We start from the raw sequence: 17,096 nt of genomic DNA, 5'->3' as shown, positions 1-17,096 counted from the left end.
ATCCATCTCCAGAACTCTTTTCATCTTGCAGAAATGAAACTCCACACTCATTAAACGGTGACTCCCTATTCCCCCTTCCCCTACAACCTGACAACCACCATTATACTATGTCGCTATGGATCTGACTACTCTATATATCTTATAAAAGTGGAATCATACAGTATTCGTTTTTTTGGGACTGGCTTATGTTGCTTAAGGTTCACCCATGTTGTAGCAGGTGTGAGAACTGCCTTCCTTTTTAAGACTGAATAATACTCCATTCTTTGCATAGACCACATCTGCATACCCATTTATCTACTGATGGACACCAGGGCTGCTCCATCTTTTAGCTATTGTGAATAAAGCTGCTATTAACATGGGTGTACAAATATATCTTTGAGACCTGGTTTTCAATTCTTGCAGGTATATATCCAGAAGAGGAATTGCTAGATTATATGGTAATTCTATTTTTATTTTCTGGAGAAAGAATAATACTGTTTTTCACAGCAGCTCATCATTTCAAACCCCCCACTAATAGTGCCATGGGTTCCAATTTTTCCACATTGTGGCCATCATACTATATACATACATATATATATATAAAATATATATGTTAGGTCTTCTCATTTTATCCTCCATATATTTTTTTTAAAGTTTTATCTATTTATTTTGAGAGAGACAGAGACAGCATGAGCAGGCGTGGAGGAGAGGGGAGAGGGAGAGGGAGAGAGAGAATCCCAAGCAGGTTCCATACTGTCTGTCAGCACAGAGCCCAGTGCAGGGCTCAGACCCACGAAGCCACGAGATCATGACCTGAGCCGAGACCGAGAGTCAGATGCTTAACCAACAGAGCCACCCAGGCACCCCCATCCTCCATATTCTTATTATCTGCCATATTTTCCATCTCCTTGTTTCTCTGTCCTGCATTCTGTGTAATTTCTTCAAATTCATCTTCCAGTTCAAAAGTTCTCTCTTGAGTCTGACATGCTATTTAACATGTGAACTGAATTATTTTAAAAATTCTAACCACTACATGTTACATTTCCCTTTTTAACAAAATTTTTTAACGTTTATTTATTTTTGAGAGAGTGACAGAGTGTGAGCCGGGGAGGGTCAGAGAGAGAGACACAGAATCTGAAGCAGGCTCCAGGCTCTGAGCTGTCAGCACAGAGCCTAACGCAGCGCTCGAACTCATGAACTGTGAGATCATGACCTGAGCTGAAGCCAGACGCCACCCCAGTGCCCCAGTTCTAATTCCTTTTTTAAAAAAATATTTTATTTATTTCTGATTGGGGGGGAGGGGCAGAGAGAGGGGAAGATAAAGAATCCAAAGTAGGCTCCAGGCTCTGAGATGTTAGCACAAACCCCGATGTGGGGCTTGAACCCACAAACCACGATATCAGGACATGAGCTGAAGTCAGATGCCCAACCAACTGAGCCACCCAAGCATCCCTATTTCCTTTTTTTTTTTTAAGTTTATTTTTTATTTTTAAGTAATCTCTACACCCAAAGTGGGGCTCAAACTCACAACCTCGAGATCAAGAGTCACATGCTGTGCCGACTGAGCCAGCCAGTATCCCTATATGTTCCATTTCTAACAGCTCCATTTGGTTCTTTTTCAGATCTGGTCATTCTTGACTCATGGTGTCTTCAGCTTTATAATTCAATCTTTCATGTCTTTAAACATTTCATACAGAGCTATATTATACTCTTTAGATGTCTACTCTAACATGTGAAGTCCTGTCTAAACCCACTGTCCACGATGTCTGCTAACTCCTTTTCCTGCTGGCTTGTCTCTCTTGTCCATGGTGATCTCTGCTTGATCTTGATCTGTGGGGGCCCTCCAGGGCTGAACTGGGGATGCTTTCCCACAGAGAAGATATACACTTACCTCAGCTGGCAGTCACGGTGTGTTACCAATCTGGGACCACTTTACAACATACTTGATTCTGGTTTTGGTTCATGATTTGTTCTTTTTGTGGGGAGGGATAGGAGAGTATTCCCTGGGAATTTTACCTACTTCCTATGAGCTCAGTAATGCTTCAATAAGTATCTGAAAATTTAGGACCTATAGCTAATTCCCCAGAGTATCTGGAATACTTCATTTCACCAAGAGAAACTTTTATCGCTTTCTTCATCACTTTTTTTGGAGAGGTCAGAACTATTTATATTCCATGGAATGAACAGTGAATTAATGATTTTTGTCCCTTTAAGAAAATTTCCTCAACTAATAAAAACCAATGGTTCAATTTTACTTTTTTCCCAATACAAGTTTTACAGTACTTTGCCACAGAATACTTTCAAGAATATGAGACAAATCATTTATATTTTAAAATACCTTGAACATGAGAATACTTAACGACATGAATGAAAAACTGAAAAATGAAAGCAAAAGAGTATCTGACATCAGTATGCTGTCTCATTGTTAAAAAAGAGAGGAAAACCCAAGAGGCAACAGAATAAGGCTCTTGTTCGTTGTGGTTTCCCAGACTTAGAAGCATAAGTTTTGACAGGTTTTCGGGACTCCTGAATCACATTCTCACCTTTATACTTCCCCCAATAAGATCAGGAGGCTCTTCATCTGTTTCCAAGGCAACGTTTACGGAGGCAAAAGGACGACTGGCCATCTGCTGCATCTCTCGAAGAAGTTGCTATTGGTTAACACAGCAAGCATTAATGCACTGAGGGCCAAGGGGATTTTATTCAAGAATACCACATATTAGAAGTACCTCATCCTCCCTGGTTCAAACAAATCAAGTCCAAAATGATATTTCTTGAGACAGCTGGAGAAAACTAGACACAGACCAGGTATTAGAGAACATCAGGACAACTGTGTGATGTTGGGTAAGTTATTCTGCCTCTCTGAGCCTCAGTTTCCTCATCTGTGAGACAGGGCTAGAGTAACTATTTCATAGGATTGTTGTGAGGAGTAAATTAATAACCTGTATAAAATCGCTGACAACAGTGCCTGGAATTTAGAAATGCTCAAATGTCGGCTCTTATTATAATAAACATGTCTGGATTTTATTGGCACAATTTCTAGTATTTTCTTATCATGAGTGATGTTGGTTATCTGGATATTCTTTACAGTGTTAACAAAGAGGCATTACTTTTGAGTTTACTAAGAATTTTGTTTTTTAATTTTTTTAATGGTTTTTAAATTTATTTCTGAGAGAGAGACACAGTGTGAGCAGGGGAGGGTCAGAGAGAGACGGAGATACAGAATCTGAAACAGGCTCTAGGCTCTGAGCCGGCAGTCAGCACAGAGACCGATACGGGGCTCGAACCCATGAACCATGAGGTCATGACCTGAGCCGAAGTCGGACGCTTATCCGGCTGAAGCCACCCAGGCGCCCCAAGAATTTTGTCTTTAATCTAGGAATGGGTGTTGAATTTCAATAAAAGATGACATGACTATCTGGCCACTACTACAAATTTAGGTTCTATATTTACTCACTGATATAACTTATTCCAATAGATTTTCTGGTATGAAATGATCTTTTTATTACACTGGTCAGCTAGACTGCTGCACACACATCATTATGTGACTGGCTTTTATTTTTTGGTGCTACTTTTCTCAGGTTTTGGTTTCAATGTTTCTATGCATACAATGAATCAGGACTCTCTTAAGCTGTTCATCTTTTCCCTTACTCAGGAACAGTGTATGTATTTTGGAAGTAATTAGTTCTCATAAGCACTAAAGGAGAAATAGACTATTATTATTTATATAAGCTTGCCTCAAACTCAAAATCTCTGAGTAATGCCCTCCATGGAGAGAGGAATAGCTTGACAAGTTTTCAATTCCTTCCCTGGCCACTGGTTTATTGAGGCTTCCTACTTCTTTCTAATTCCATTCGGATAACTTATATTTTTTTCAGAACATTGTCCAATATACTGGGATTTTAAAATGTCTTGTAACATAGCTATTAAAAAAATCCCTCTGAATATGTTACCCACTGAATTTTAAAAATGATAACAAAAAGGATGCAACATTATCTCTATGATAACAACACCTTTACATGGTTCAGAAAAGGGGTCATGGCCACCAGGAAGAGGCCAATATCCTGGAGCCTATGCTAACCTCATTAAAGACACTAAAGTTTAGTGAATAGTAATGTGTGCCTGTAAATTTTGATTTCACTCATTCCCATTCTCTTCTAAATTTTGTCTACAGATCAATTTTTAATGCAATTAAAAATTTTTTATTTTAGAGAAAGCATAAGTGGGGAAGAGGGGCAGAGGGAGGAGAGAGACAGAGACAGAGAGAGAGAAAGAGAAAGAGAAAGAGAGAGAGAGAGAGAGAGAGAGAGAGAGAGAGAGAGAGAGAGAGAGAGAATATCCCAAGGAGGCTCCATGCGCAAGACAGAGCTTGACATGAAGCTTGATCCTACAGCCCTGGGATCATGACCTGAGCCAAAATCAAGAGTCAAACGCTCAACTGACTGGCCACCTAGATGCCCTCAGATTAATTTTTATATACAAAAGGACATGAGTAGATACATAAAATCAAGGAGCCTACGTCAGTCTAGATCTCAGTGCCCTTCCATTAGCAATGATGTAATAGACAGAATGACTAGAAGGCAAATAACATCGGTGAAAGTTACAATAAAGATTTTATGCTGTAGCTTTTAACCAAGTTTACTTATTTGATTTGTCAACTAAATATTTGCCTGACTTATTGGTATTTCTTTTGGAACAGAACTCTAGAAATAAATCAAGACTCATTAGAAAATAAAACTCAGGCAAAAACTGAACTAGACACTGATTTATCTTTCCTTAAGTGAAGAAACATTTCTGAGATGCTTAGCTGATGGATTTTACTCTTGTTCCCATGAAAGGCCCTGCTACTGAGCCCTCAGATCTCCCGCCTGAGTTAAGGACAGAATTCTGGTAGAACTGGTAGCAGTACGTCAATACTAAAGTTTCCTTTTAGAAAGTTAAAAGCACGTGGTGCAGAATTAATTATACTTTGTATAGCACTAGTTGAAATCTACTGACCACATTCTGCAGAAAGGGCAGCATTATTCCCTCTACAGTATGCCTATCAATGATCACTAAATAGCTAAAACTGACTTGCTTTAGAGGAATGGAAAGGAAGAAGCTCTTACAGGCATTCATGAACCTTTATCCACTGAGGCTTACCTCTCTACGCCTGGAGGCCCAACAACTTTGCTTGATCTTCCAAACCACAGCAGCCACCAGGAGCAAAGAGAGGAAACAACTGTGAGAAAGGAAAGTACGGAGTTATTATCCCAGCCCCCAGAATCAGCACTGTCACCGCACCTCCTGTCAGGCTGTTCCCCCCAATACCAACTCTAAGCACCTTTCTGATGACTCATCACAACCATGTCCTGGTTCACAGGAAGCCAGTGTGAGAAGACGACTCTCATAAGCTGAGCTTTCTGACCTACTTCGAGAGGGTACTGTCCCCACAAGGCGCTGGGAGAGGGTGCAACCTCCCACTGGGCTTTTTATTGGAATGACCCATCAGGGCTTATCCCAAATAAGAAAAACAGCTCTAGGATTAATATTACTGAACGACAAGCATGCTATTTAACGGAATTGGCAAGCTTTTACTTATAAAGTCTAACAAAACGAAAAAAGTTAGTTATTAAGTAACAACCAGCTTTTTGTAAGGAAGAGGTAAACACAGAATAAGCTTATAAATATAATAACACATTCAATTGTATTTTTACAAAATAAATTCACATAATTTTTATATAATATAACCAACTTCAAACCAACAACTTTCTTAAAAGTGTTAGCAGAGAGTAACTCCCAGCGGTCTAGTAACTGCAAATGCTTTCAATTTTCTCACAGCTGTAAACCAGATAGGTTTGAAAGGTTTGAAAAGCTACAGTAGAGAGAATGACTGACTTCTGTGATCAGCAGACACAAGGTGTTTGTAGCATGGGGTCAGCTTCCAGGTACCCAAGTGTGGACCCGGGACAGGCCCTCAGGCTGGCTGGAGAAGGGCACTCTGAGGTGTGAGGATGACTGAACTTCCACCCTCTCCCAAGAAGAAACCTCAAGGCTCCCGCAGCTCACTGCTGCCCCGACACGAATGAGGCAAGACCCTTCCAATGGATTCCCTGGCTAAAGAGAAGGGGTTTCCCAGGGTCACCACTCAGGAGAGAGCCTTCCGTTCCTGTCTTGCTGGGCTCCCTGGCTGTCCTGACACTGCTGGCCCGTCCTTCCTCCTCCCTGACAGCCTCTATTTACCCTTTAACCAATACTTTATTGAGACAGGGCCTGTTCTGGGCCCACAAAATACACTGATGAACTGAACAAAAGACTGGTGTTCCCATGGAGTTGACATTCTATCAGGAGGAGATAAAAAGTAAACAAAATAAGCAAATTAATAGAGCATGTTAGAAGGGAGTCAGTGAGACAAAGAGATGGCTTGGGGTAAGGGGGCTGGGGGTGACACTGGCACTATAAGGCAGAATGGTCAGAGTGGGTGAGCCTCGCTTCTTGAGGAGGGGACATCTGAGCAAGACTTGGAGGTGTGGGAGGTGGCTCAGGGAATATCTACAGAAACAGGTGTGGGTGACGGGCTCAGCCGTGCACAGCCGAGGTAAGGAAATACCTAGGACTGCTTGAGGAACCTCAGGATGCCAGCATGGCTTGAGTAGGGAGAGTCAGGTTACGGATAAAGGCAGAGAGATAAGGGGAGACAGACCATGGAAAGTCTGCAGCCATTTGACTGGAAAAGTATCATGGTTTAACTTACGCCGAGGAGACCATTAGGGCAGCAATGGCAGAAATAGGGAGACCAGCAGTCTAGGAGGGATGATAGTGGTTCAAGCTAGGATGGTGGTAATAGGGGTGTGAAAAGCACTCTGCAATCTTGACATAATTTGAAGGGCAAGACAACAGAATTTCCTGATGTGCTTGACGTAGGTTATGGAACAGAGAAGTCAGAGATTTTGGCCTGATGAACTTGCCATCAACCTAGACAGGGAAGGCTCTGGGTGGAGCTGGTCCAAGACAGCAGACAGTCTGAATTCTGAGATGTCCACCTAACCACCGAAGGGAGATGTTGTGGGCAGATGTAGGAGCCTGGAGGCTGGGTGCCAGGTCTGGCCTGGAGATGGCATTTGGAGTTATTAACATATAGTTAACCCTTGAACAACACAGGGGTTAGGGGTGCTGACCTTCCACACAGTTGAAAATTCACGTATAAATTTTGACTCTTCCAAAACTTAACTACCAATAGTCTACTATTGACAGGAAGCCTTACTGATATCATAAACAGTTGATTAACTCATATTTTGTATATGTATTATATGCTGCTTTTTTAAAATTTATTTTTATTTTTTTACAAATAGTTTATTGTCAGATTAGTTTCCACATAACACTCAGTGCTCATCCCCACGAGTGCCTTCCTCCATGCCCACCATCCCCCCTCCCCCCCACATCCATCAGCCCTCAGTTTTTGTCAGCATTCAAGAGTCTCTCATGGTTTGCCTCTCTCCCTTTCCCCCACCATTTCCCTCCTTCTTCTCGCCCTTGTTCCTCCGTCAAGTTCCTCCTAATCCTCCTATACGTGCAAACATATGATATTTGTCCTTCTCCGCCTGACTTATTTTGCTCAGCATAACACCCTCAGGGTCCATCCATGTTGCTACACATGGCCAGATTTCATTGTTTCTCATTGCCATGTAGTATTCCGTGGTATAGATAAACCACATCTTCTTGATCCATTCGTCCGTTGATGGACACTTAGGCTCTTTCCATGTTTCAGCTATTGTTGAGAGTGCTGCTGTGAACTTATATGCTGCTTTCTTACCATAAAGTGAGGTAGAGAAAAGAAATGTTATTAAGAAAATCATAAGGGGTGCCTGGGTGGCTGAGTCGGTTAAGTGCCTGACTCTTGATTTTGGCTCAGTTCATGATCTCATGGTTCATAAGATTGAGCCCCGCGTTGGGGCCGATGGCACAGAGGCTGCTTGGAATTCTCTCTCTCCCTTTCTCTCTGCTCCTCCCTGACTCGTGTGCTCTCTCTTTCAAAATAAATAAGTAAACATTAAAAAAAAAAAAAAGATAAGTTACACTTACTGTATTTATTTTTTTAAAAATCTATGCATAAGTGGACCTGTGGTGTTCAAACCTGTATTGTTCAAGGGTCACCTGTATGTTGTATTTGAAGTAATAAATCTGGATGAGGTCACCCAGGGAGTGAATACAGATACAGAAAAATGTCCTGGGGGGCACCCCACCATTGAGAAGTTGGGGAGAACAGGAAGAAGCAGTAAAGGAGTCTGAGAAGGGTAATCTGTCTTCTTTGGTTTCCACACACAATCCTGCTTTTTGTTATTTTTATTCTAATAGAAACACAAGAAGGCAGCATATCCACATGGAAGGGCGAGAAGCGAATGAGAACAGTTTCCAAGTTGGCCAAGACCCTAGTGATGTAGCTGAGTACAGGGCTGTCCTCAGAGGCGAGCACCCTGGTGTCACTCAGAGGCCTCTCCTGGGGCTACCCTCAATCCAGAGGTGTAAAATGGTGCAGCTCAGAAGGTCTGTGTCCCCTGCCCCCTAGGCCTCGGTGGGGCTTCTGTCATCAACGTGGACTTGTTAAAAACACCAAAAACCCAGTTTCTTCCACCAGTTATAGCTTTTCTAACAAGTGACACAAACAGTGCATCAACACAGTGATTGTCGCTCAAAGCTGGTATGTGTAGGAGTTCTCCCAGGGCAATACAACAACAAACATTCTAGCTATTTAAAAAAAGGTGGTACTCCCAGATACACCTCCTTTCTTTTCTCCCACCACTAATTTAGGTGCTGGTGGTACTGTAACTCAGTGTTCACCCAACTGCGGTCTCCCTTATCAACTGTTCCCCAGAGTTTCTATGTAAATGTAATTTTAAAGAAACTTTATATACCATGAAAAATTTCAAACATACACACAAGTAGAGAGAATGATCTAGTGAATTCCTTTGTGTCCGTTACTTAGCCTTGACAATTATTAACATTTTGCCAATGTCATTCAAAGATCATCAAAGAAGTATATTTCTCGCTTTCAAAACTAAGACACTAGCCCTGGGCTAAGGGTCTCTCACTTCCTTCCAGTCAGCATTGTACCTGAGGAGAAAACAAGAATCCTTTTTGCCTTTTTATCTGTTTTACCTGTTCCTGCGTATCAAAGACTTATACTTTCCTGAGACTATTCTAAAAAAAAATCCATGTCTTGATTCTAGGTTTTTGTTTCTATCTTTTATATACGTCCTCTGAAAACACAATTTGTGTGAGGGCTCAGTGTTTGGGCAGTGTTTGCTCTGTTTCTCACCAGCTTAATTGTAATTGTGCAGCTAGAGTGACATTTTTGAGAGCATCCTGAACTTTCCCTCAAGAGGGCAAGACTATTAACTAATGGTTATCTTTTCCTGCTCTTACAAGTCTGGCTTTTTAAAAATTACGTATGCATTTCTTGGCCTGGCTTTGACCTCCAAGCCAGCCTGAAAGCAGAGATACCACTGCTTTTTCTCATGTTCCTGTGGTTTACACTTCATCGTTCTGGTCAGAGTTAGATCCAGAGCGGCAGGAACCTATTATCGCTTTTATCTTCTGGGACATGAAATGGATTTGTCAAAATGTCTGCTGTCAGTTTGGCAAGGGTCTAGCAGAAGGTTCAGATAATTAAGTTTTATAAGTACATTGTATCTTGCCTACGTCAGAAATTCCCATTATATGCCCTCCTTTTGGCCAGGTGATGTGCCATCACCTGTTTCTCCTTTTTTAAAAAAATTTATTTATTTTTGAAAGACAGAGTGAGACAGAGCATGAGTGGGGGAGGGGCAGAGAGAGAAGGAGACACAGAATCCGAAACAGGCTCCAAGCTCTGAGCTGGCTGTCAGCACAGAGCCTGACATGGGGCTCGAACCCACGAACCGGGAGATCATGACTTGAGCCAAAGTCGGACGCTCAACCGACTGAGCCACGCAGGCGCCCGTTTCTCCTTTTTAACCTCACTCAGATGCTGCCCTGGCACCTGTGACCCCAGCCACAAAGACTTCCCCAGAAGTCTTTTCTTACTACCACTGGTTGTTGTCCTAACCACTCTAGCACCTCACTCCCAGATAGGAAGCCCTTTCACATACATGACCTCATCTGATTCCCAGAGCAAGCAAGCAAATGGTTATTATTTCCCACTTCATATACAAGGCTCCTACCGGAGTCTGGACTTGCATCTCATTAGGACACAAAGAGGGTTCAATGGATGTGTCACAGTCTAGAGTTTACGTCACCGGGACTGTGTCTGGAAGTACTTTGTTTAAATCAACTCATACTGATTTTCTTACTTGAATTGCTGAGCGCCCCCACAGCATCCTGCTCTAATTCTCTTCTGTGTTATCTGAGCTATTCTTCAGAGTGCTTAGAATCGCCTGGATACCTTTCCTCCCCCTTATTTTCATGTAGATCTTTTGGGACCTGGTAAACTTGCTGGAGGAAAATATTTCCCTCCCCAAGCTCATAAAAAGGACTTTATTCTCAGTTAAATGATCATCAGTCCTACTTCTTAAACAAAATCCAGAAAAAACAAAGTTCAAGATTCTTTTCTAAAGGTTCCACTTTCAAAAGGCAGAAGTGACAAAAACACCATCTGTCCTTGTTTACTAGACAAGATTCCATGGTCCCTAAAGATGTCCCCAGTCAATTCTGATGGTGTCATTCAGTCTTCCACCAGGCAGAAGGGATGACTCCTCACTGGGCTGGTGCTTGGCAGCAGGGTCATCTCATTCTGTACACATATTCCAAGAATATACACAATACGTGCTAACTGGAGCTACTGAATTTGCACTCAGCCTCTCCATCCCTTCAGAGTGTACCATCAACCGGCACTGGCAGCTTTCTTCCCTCAGAGAGGGTGGGTTGGTGCCTAAAGTTCCTCAAGACTCGGCAGTTCTCTTGAACGTCTAGTTTACTTTCCACAGATATTTGCACATGACTGTGTACTAGATGACGAAGGTATGTGTGTGTGTGCAAGGATGACTCAAAGAGACAGTGTCTCTGCTCTCTTGAAGCTTAGCGTCTAACTGTGGACACAGCTATGAAGCAAGTAAAAAACTGTGAGAAGGACCATGATAAAAAACAATACGGTTCTATGGGAGAGAACAGGGAAGCTGATTTAGTTCTGAGGTTTAGGATGGAATCTTGGAAGGAGTGATGCTGTGCCAAGTTTTGAAGGATGAATGTGGTAAAAGAAAAAATATATATATATATTTTTAAAATATTTTTATTTATTTCTAGGAGAGAAAGAGAGAGACACAGCGTGAGCAGGGGAGGGTCAGAGAGAGAGGGAGATACATACTCTGAAATAGGCTCCAGGCTCTGAGCTGGCAGTCAGCACAGAGCCCGACGCGGGGCTCGAACCCAAGAACCGCGAGATCATGACCTAAGCGAAAGTCAGACGCTTAACCGACTAAGCCACCCAGGCACCCCAAGAAAAAATATATTTATTTGGTCTCTGTCCTGAGCTCCTGGCACAGAGGTCCTAAATTTCTTAAAACTTTCTGAGTGACAGGAGTGTCCCCCTCCCCACTTTTTTAGACAAATGTTCACAGGTTTGTTTATAATAGCCAAAAACTGCCAACAGCCCAAATGTCCATCTCCATCAAGAAGTGAAGAAATAAATTGTGGTTGATCTTTACATAAAATATCACTCAGTATTAAAAAGGAATGAGCTGCTTTTAAATTTGATTAAAAATTTTTATATCTTTACTATTTTTTTGTACAAAGTGATTTATACAGTTTAAGGTATAATTTTAAAAATGACAGGATCTCTGGGTCTGAATGAGCTCTTTTTCTTTTAGAAGAGGTTTATTAAGGTGTCCTTTGTAGAATTTTTAAAAAAGTTTTTTTTTAAATGTTTTTTATTTATTTCTGAGAGAGAGAGAGAGAGAGAGAGAGAGAGAGACAGTGTGAGCAGGGGAGGATTAGAGAGAGAGGGAGACACAGAATGAAACAGGCTCCAGGCTCTGAGCTGGCAGTCAGCACAGAGCCCGACGCGGGGCTCGAACCCAAGAACCGCGAGATCATGACCCAAGCGAAAGTCGGATGCTTAACCGACTAAGCCACCCAGGCGCCCCATTTAAAAAAGTTTTTAAAAATGTTTGTTTATTTTTGGGAAACAGAGAGACAGACAGAGCATGAGCGGGGGAGGGGCAGAGAGAGAGGGGGAGACACAGAATCTGAAGCAGCTCCAGGCTCCAAGCTGTCAGCACAGGGCTTGACGCAGGGCTCGAACCCATGAACCACAAAATCATGACCTGAGCTGAAGTTGGAGGCTTAACAGACTAAGCCAGCCAGGCACCCCTAAGATGTCTTTTGTATCCTAATGAATGACTAATGGGAGAGAAGGACCCAAACAGCTTCAGGATAGAGGCTGGTCACCAGAAAAACCAATCACATGATTAGGGAGTTAGAATGGTCAGTGCCCTTCCTGCTCATCCCCCACCAACAGCCTGAGGGGAGGGGAGAGGGTTAGACACTGAGTACATTAATCACATCTCTGTAATGGAACCTTGAAAGAAATGAGGAACCACGAAGTTTGAGGGAGCTTCTGGGTTGGTGAACACATACGTCCGTGTGCTGGGAGGGTGGTATGCCCAGAGGAGGAGTGGAAGCTGTGTTCTCTACCCACCCCCATATCCTGACCTATGCATCTCTTCGACTTGGCTGTTCCTGAGTTACATTCTTTCTAATAAAACTGTAATTTTAAGTGCTGTGCTTTTCTGAGTTCTGTGAGTCATTCTGGGAAACTGTCAAATCCGAGGAGGGTCACGGGAACCCCCCCAATTTATAGTTGGCCAGGCAGAAGTGTGGGCAGCCTGGGGACCCATTTGTGGCTGACATCTGACATGAAGGCAGTCCCAGCAGACTAGCCTTTAACCTGTAGGGTCTATGCCAACTCCAGGTAGTCAGACCTGAACAGACCTGCGGGACACTGAGCTGGTGTCAAAGAATTGGATGTTGTTTGGAAAAACCAAGCAATGAGTAAAAGTATAGAGATGAAGGGTAGGAAGAAGAAAGAAAGCAAGCATTTTCCAGAAAAAAAAAAGGAAAACCATGTGCAAATGCTGTGAGGTGGGAAAGAGCCTGGTGCTTTTGAAAAAGCAGACGATGAATATGGAGAGGTGAGGAAAGGTCCGTTCACCTGGGTTTATATTTTATATACAATGAGAAGCCACTGAGTGTAAGGGAACAGAAGTACATGAATTCATTTTCAAGGTCTCTGGACTTTGTGTGGACTGTAGAGGGGCTCTGACTGTGGGGGCGTGGTGAGGGAATGCCTGGTACATGGGAGACAAGTGACTCAGAAGTGGCAGCGGGGTAGGCGGTGAGGAGGGACTGAAAAGTTCGCTTCTGGGCATGTTATGCCACAGACGGGATGATAGAGTTCAACCGGGAATATAGAATTAGAAGACGACGAGGGTCAAGCTCTGGGAGAATATCAACAGTGAGAAGCTGACAGAAAAGTTCAACAAAAGAGTGGCTTCAGGGCAGTCTGGGGTCAAAGAAGGCCAGCAGAGTCTCAGTGATGGGTGGTCAGTTGCTTGATACAGATGAGAATCAGAAAGTTGAGAACTGAGAAGTATCTCTGGGATGTGGCAATAGAGATGTTCTTTCTGCCCTCCACACACGCACAAATTTAGACAGAGTGTGGGGATGGAAGTCAGAACACAGAGGGCTGAAAAGCAAAAAAGGTTTCCAGTACAAGGGTTTTTAAGGGCAGTGAAAACACCCCGTATGATATTAGGATGCTGGATATATGTCACTATGTATTTGCCCAAACCTATAGAATATACAACAGCAAGAGTGACCCCTAAGGTCAACTATGGGCTTTGGATGATTATGATGTGTCAGTGTAGGTTCATCCTTAGTAAAAAATGTACAACTCAGGGGAGTGATGTTGATAATGGGGGGAGGCTATGCTTGTGTGGAGGCAGAGGGGGTATGGGAAATCTCTGTACTTTCAATTTTGTTATGAATGTAAAATTGCTTTAAACAAAGATTCTAAAAATTTAAGCAAACAAACAAAACAAAATAAAAATGTGCTGGAGCCCACAGCCAATGGATACAAGGAGGGAAGGGAACTGCCACAGCGTGCAAGGGGGGCTACATTCAGCGTGGCTATACCAGGCGGCCTCTCCCCGCTTCTCTGTGCTGAGCAGTGGAAGACAGCAGCTGCAGCAGTGAGGTCCGGGACTGGGCAGGCCACGCAGGACGGCGGCTCTTCCACTCAGAAGACAAACTAACAGTACGGCCCACCCAGCGGCACGCTCTGTCCCTGCTCCACACTCACTGAAGGATGTGACACACAGGAACAGCATCCACACACAGGCACAGGGCAATCTTCAACACAATCCCAAATCAGACATTTTGAGGAGACCAACATTGTGAAAGAAGGGCATCAAACAACAACAAAACCCAAATATTTGAGTAGAGTTATTGATAACAGCACAAAATAAAATAAAATATTATTAATCTCACAAAGGAACGTGAGATGAAGCTGCATTCACAATGAAACGGGCCATAGGGAAAATATATTAGAAATAAAATGCAAATGTTAAAAAAAAAAAACTTATCAGATGGGCTCAACAAAGGAAATGGACCCAACTCTGGATTACATTAATGAGCTGGAAAATATCATTGTGGAGCTCACATAGAATGCAGTGCAGAAGGAAAATCAAAGAATAAGTGAGTTCAGTTATGAAATATAAAGGACAGATCCAGAATCTCCCTCATTAATCTAAGAGAGAATTCCAGAATTCAAGGAAAAGAATGAAAGGAGTATAAATAAGCAAAGAGAAGACAACACTGCAAAACTCAAAAGACTCTAGTCCTTAGACTGAAAGCCCCTCTGCCTCGCCCCATATCAAATTCTTTCTCAGGTCCTTTCTTTCTTTCTTTTTTTGGGGTAAAGTTTATTTATCACTGAGAGATAGAGAGAAATAAAGCATGATCATGGGAGGGGCAGAGAAGGCGGGAGACACAGAATCCGAAGCAGGGTCCAGGCTCTAAGCTGTCAGCACAGAGCCCAACACAGGACTCGAACTCAACAAACTGTGAGACAATGACCTGCACCGAAGTCGGACACTTAACTGACCGAGCCACTCAGGCGCCTCTCTCAGGTCCTTTCTGAATTACACAGTCCTGGAGAACAACAACGTCCAACAAAGGGAAAGGCGTGGGACACATGAGATGGTGTGAGGGGGAAAAAATGGCGAAACTTACAAAACTTGTTCCAATAGAACCTAAAATGATTACAATCTAGAATTTAAATCCCAGATCACTGCTACTTTGGAGGCCACTGGATGGCTGTGCAGTCTGTTAAGGGCTCGCCAAGAGCCTTATATCAGCCAGCTCTTGTAGGGACTGGACTCAGGGCGCTGCTAGGAGCTGAGGCTGTGGTCCCATCCCCTTCAGTGGCTACATGATGCTCTTTGCCATCTGACCTCCCATGCTTTAGCTTGCGTGTGGATGGATGTAATACTGTCACAGGCCCTGAATTCACACAACTTTCAGCTAACTTAGGGTTTCTCAATGACATAAGAACCATGAACGAGCCTTTCAAATATCACAAGGATCAGGTGCCCTAGGAGACTAACCAAATTGGCATCTCTGGGGTATGGGGCCCAGGCAGCTGCTGCTTTTTACACTGCCTGGGGTTCTAAGGTACAGCCAGGGCTGTGAGACATGAGGTAATTGTTTCAGGCTCTTAAACCCAGTTTAAAACTTGTAGGAGAGGACACTAATTGGCTCTGTTCATCTCTGCATGTCAAACTGTAGGTTCAACTATGTATGAGCTGCTCTTAAGCTCCAGACTGTTAAATAATTGCATTAAAGGGTGATTACGTGCTATAATAAGAGTCCCAAAGGGGATGGGCTTTGGAATGAATGTGTCAGGAGAAGACTTAATGGAGCAGGCAATTGGGTTGGGTTCAGAAGCAGGAAGACTAGGACAGGTCAGTGGGATCAGTAAATATCTTTGAGACAAACGCAGAGAACCAGGTAAGACCACACCCTTCCCCTCCAGGCCCTGCAGCTCTGTGGCCAAAAAGGAAGGAAATGACAGCTTTCTTGGAGGGGCTCATAATCTGGTGTAAATCACAGGGCAATGACTGATGAAATACCTAATCTGCAAGAATATAGAATGATGCTTTGGTCCCACTCTAGGAGGACCACAGAAGGTGGCCCAGGTCAGTGACCCCTACTCGCCCGGCACTAAGCAGGATAAAAAATTACTGGGAGGGGTGGGAGGAGATCTTGGCATTTTGATTTTTCCTGTGGTAACACTAGAGGGCAGTTTCCTTTTGGAATCTCTACTTCTGTAGAATGAAGAGATTTTCCTGTGAATAGGAGGTAGTTTCATCAAATTTCCAGCATTCCAAACTGCTAGCATTGCAACATTTAGGACAGAGGTTGTCCGGTGCCCACGCAGCTCCAATGAACTGTGCTGAGCATTCTCTGAAAAAGGGAGTAACACAGAGAATGAGTCCCGGGCCTCATGGATGGTGTGGTCCCTGGAGCTGAAGCAATTAATATCCTTTCTTGCTTCGCTGGCATTCCTACTGCAGGATACAGTAAAGCTATACTTAAATAGATTCCAGATGGATGTAGGAACACCTAAACATGAAAAGACAACAGGGAAAATATCCATGAAGAAAACAGGGAAAGACTGAGTGATTTGCTTGGTGGAAAATACCACAAATGGGGTTCAAAGACAAACTGAACACACACATCTGTTAATAGTTGCAAAATAAATCGAGGTCCTAAATTTCAGTATGAAAAAGGCAAATATCTCAATAGAAATATAAACAAAGAATAAGGACAGGTAATGCAAAACAAGAACTGTAAGAGATTAGCAAGTATCACTCATAATTAGAGAAATCCAAATTGAAGATACCAGTGATACCTCTCAGACTGGTGAATCAAAAATCATGGCAATTTCTAGTGTTGCTAAGAAATAGTAAGAGGAGGGGCGCCTGGGTGGCTTAGTCGGTTAAGCGTCTGACTTTCGCTTAGGTCATGATCTCGCGGTTCGTGGGTTCGAGCCCCGCGTCGGGCTCTGTGCTGACTGCCAGCTCGGAGCCTGGAGCCTGTTTCAG

The 17,096-nt window shown here is 43.0% G+C and overlaps 1 protein-coding gene across 1 annotated transcript in view; it reads right to left on the bottom strand.

Annotated features, from left to right (window-relative positions):
* The window catches only part of ATRN (attractin), a 204,332-nt gene that overhangs the window by 7,556 nt on the left and 179,680 nt on the right, over positions 1 to 17,096 (bottom strand). The window contains exons 31-32 of the mRNA XM_039224093.1: positions 5,122 to 5,200; positions 2,523 to 2,630 (exon numbers count right to left, since the gene is read on the bottom strand). Of these exons, the coding sequence (XP_039080024.1) occupies positions 2,523 to 2,630; positions 5,122 to 5,200 (187 nt within the window). The remainder of the gene's footprint in view (positions 1 to 2,522; positions 2,631 to 5,121; positions 5,201 to 17,096) is intronic.

The sequence above is a fragment of the Hyaena hyaena genome, unplaced genomic scaffold, assembly GCF_003009895.1.
Source record: "Hyaena hyaena isolate Hyena2069 unplaced genomic scaffold, ASM300989v1 scaffold_16, whole genome shotgun sequence".
Classification (NCBI taxonomy): Eukaryota; Metazoa; Chordata; class Mammalia; order Carnivora; family Hyaenidae; genus Hyaena; species Hyaena hyaena.
The sequence above is the reverse complement of the archived record's forward strand: the minus strand, read 5'-3'. Positions and strand labels throughout refer to the sequence as shown.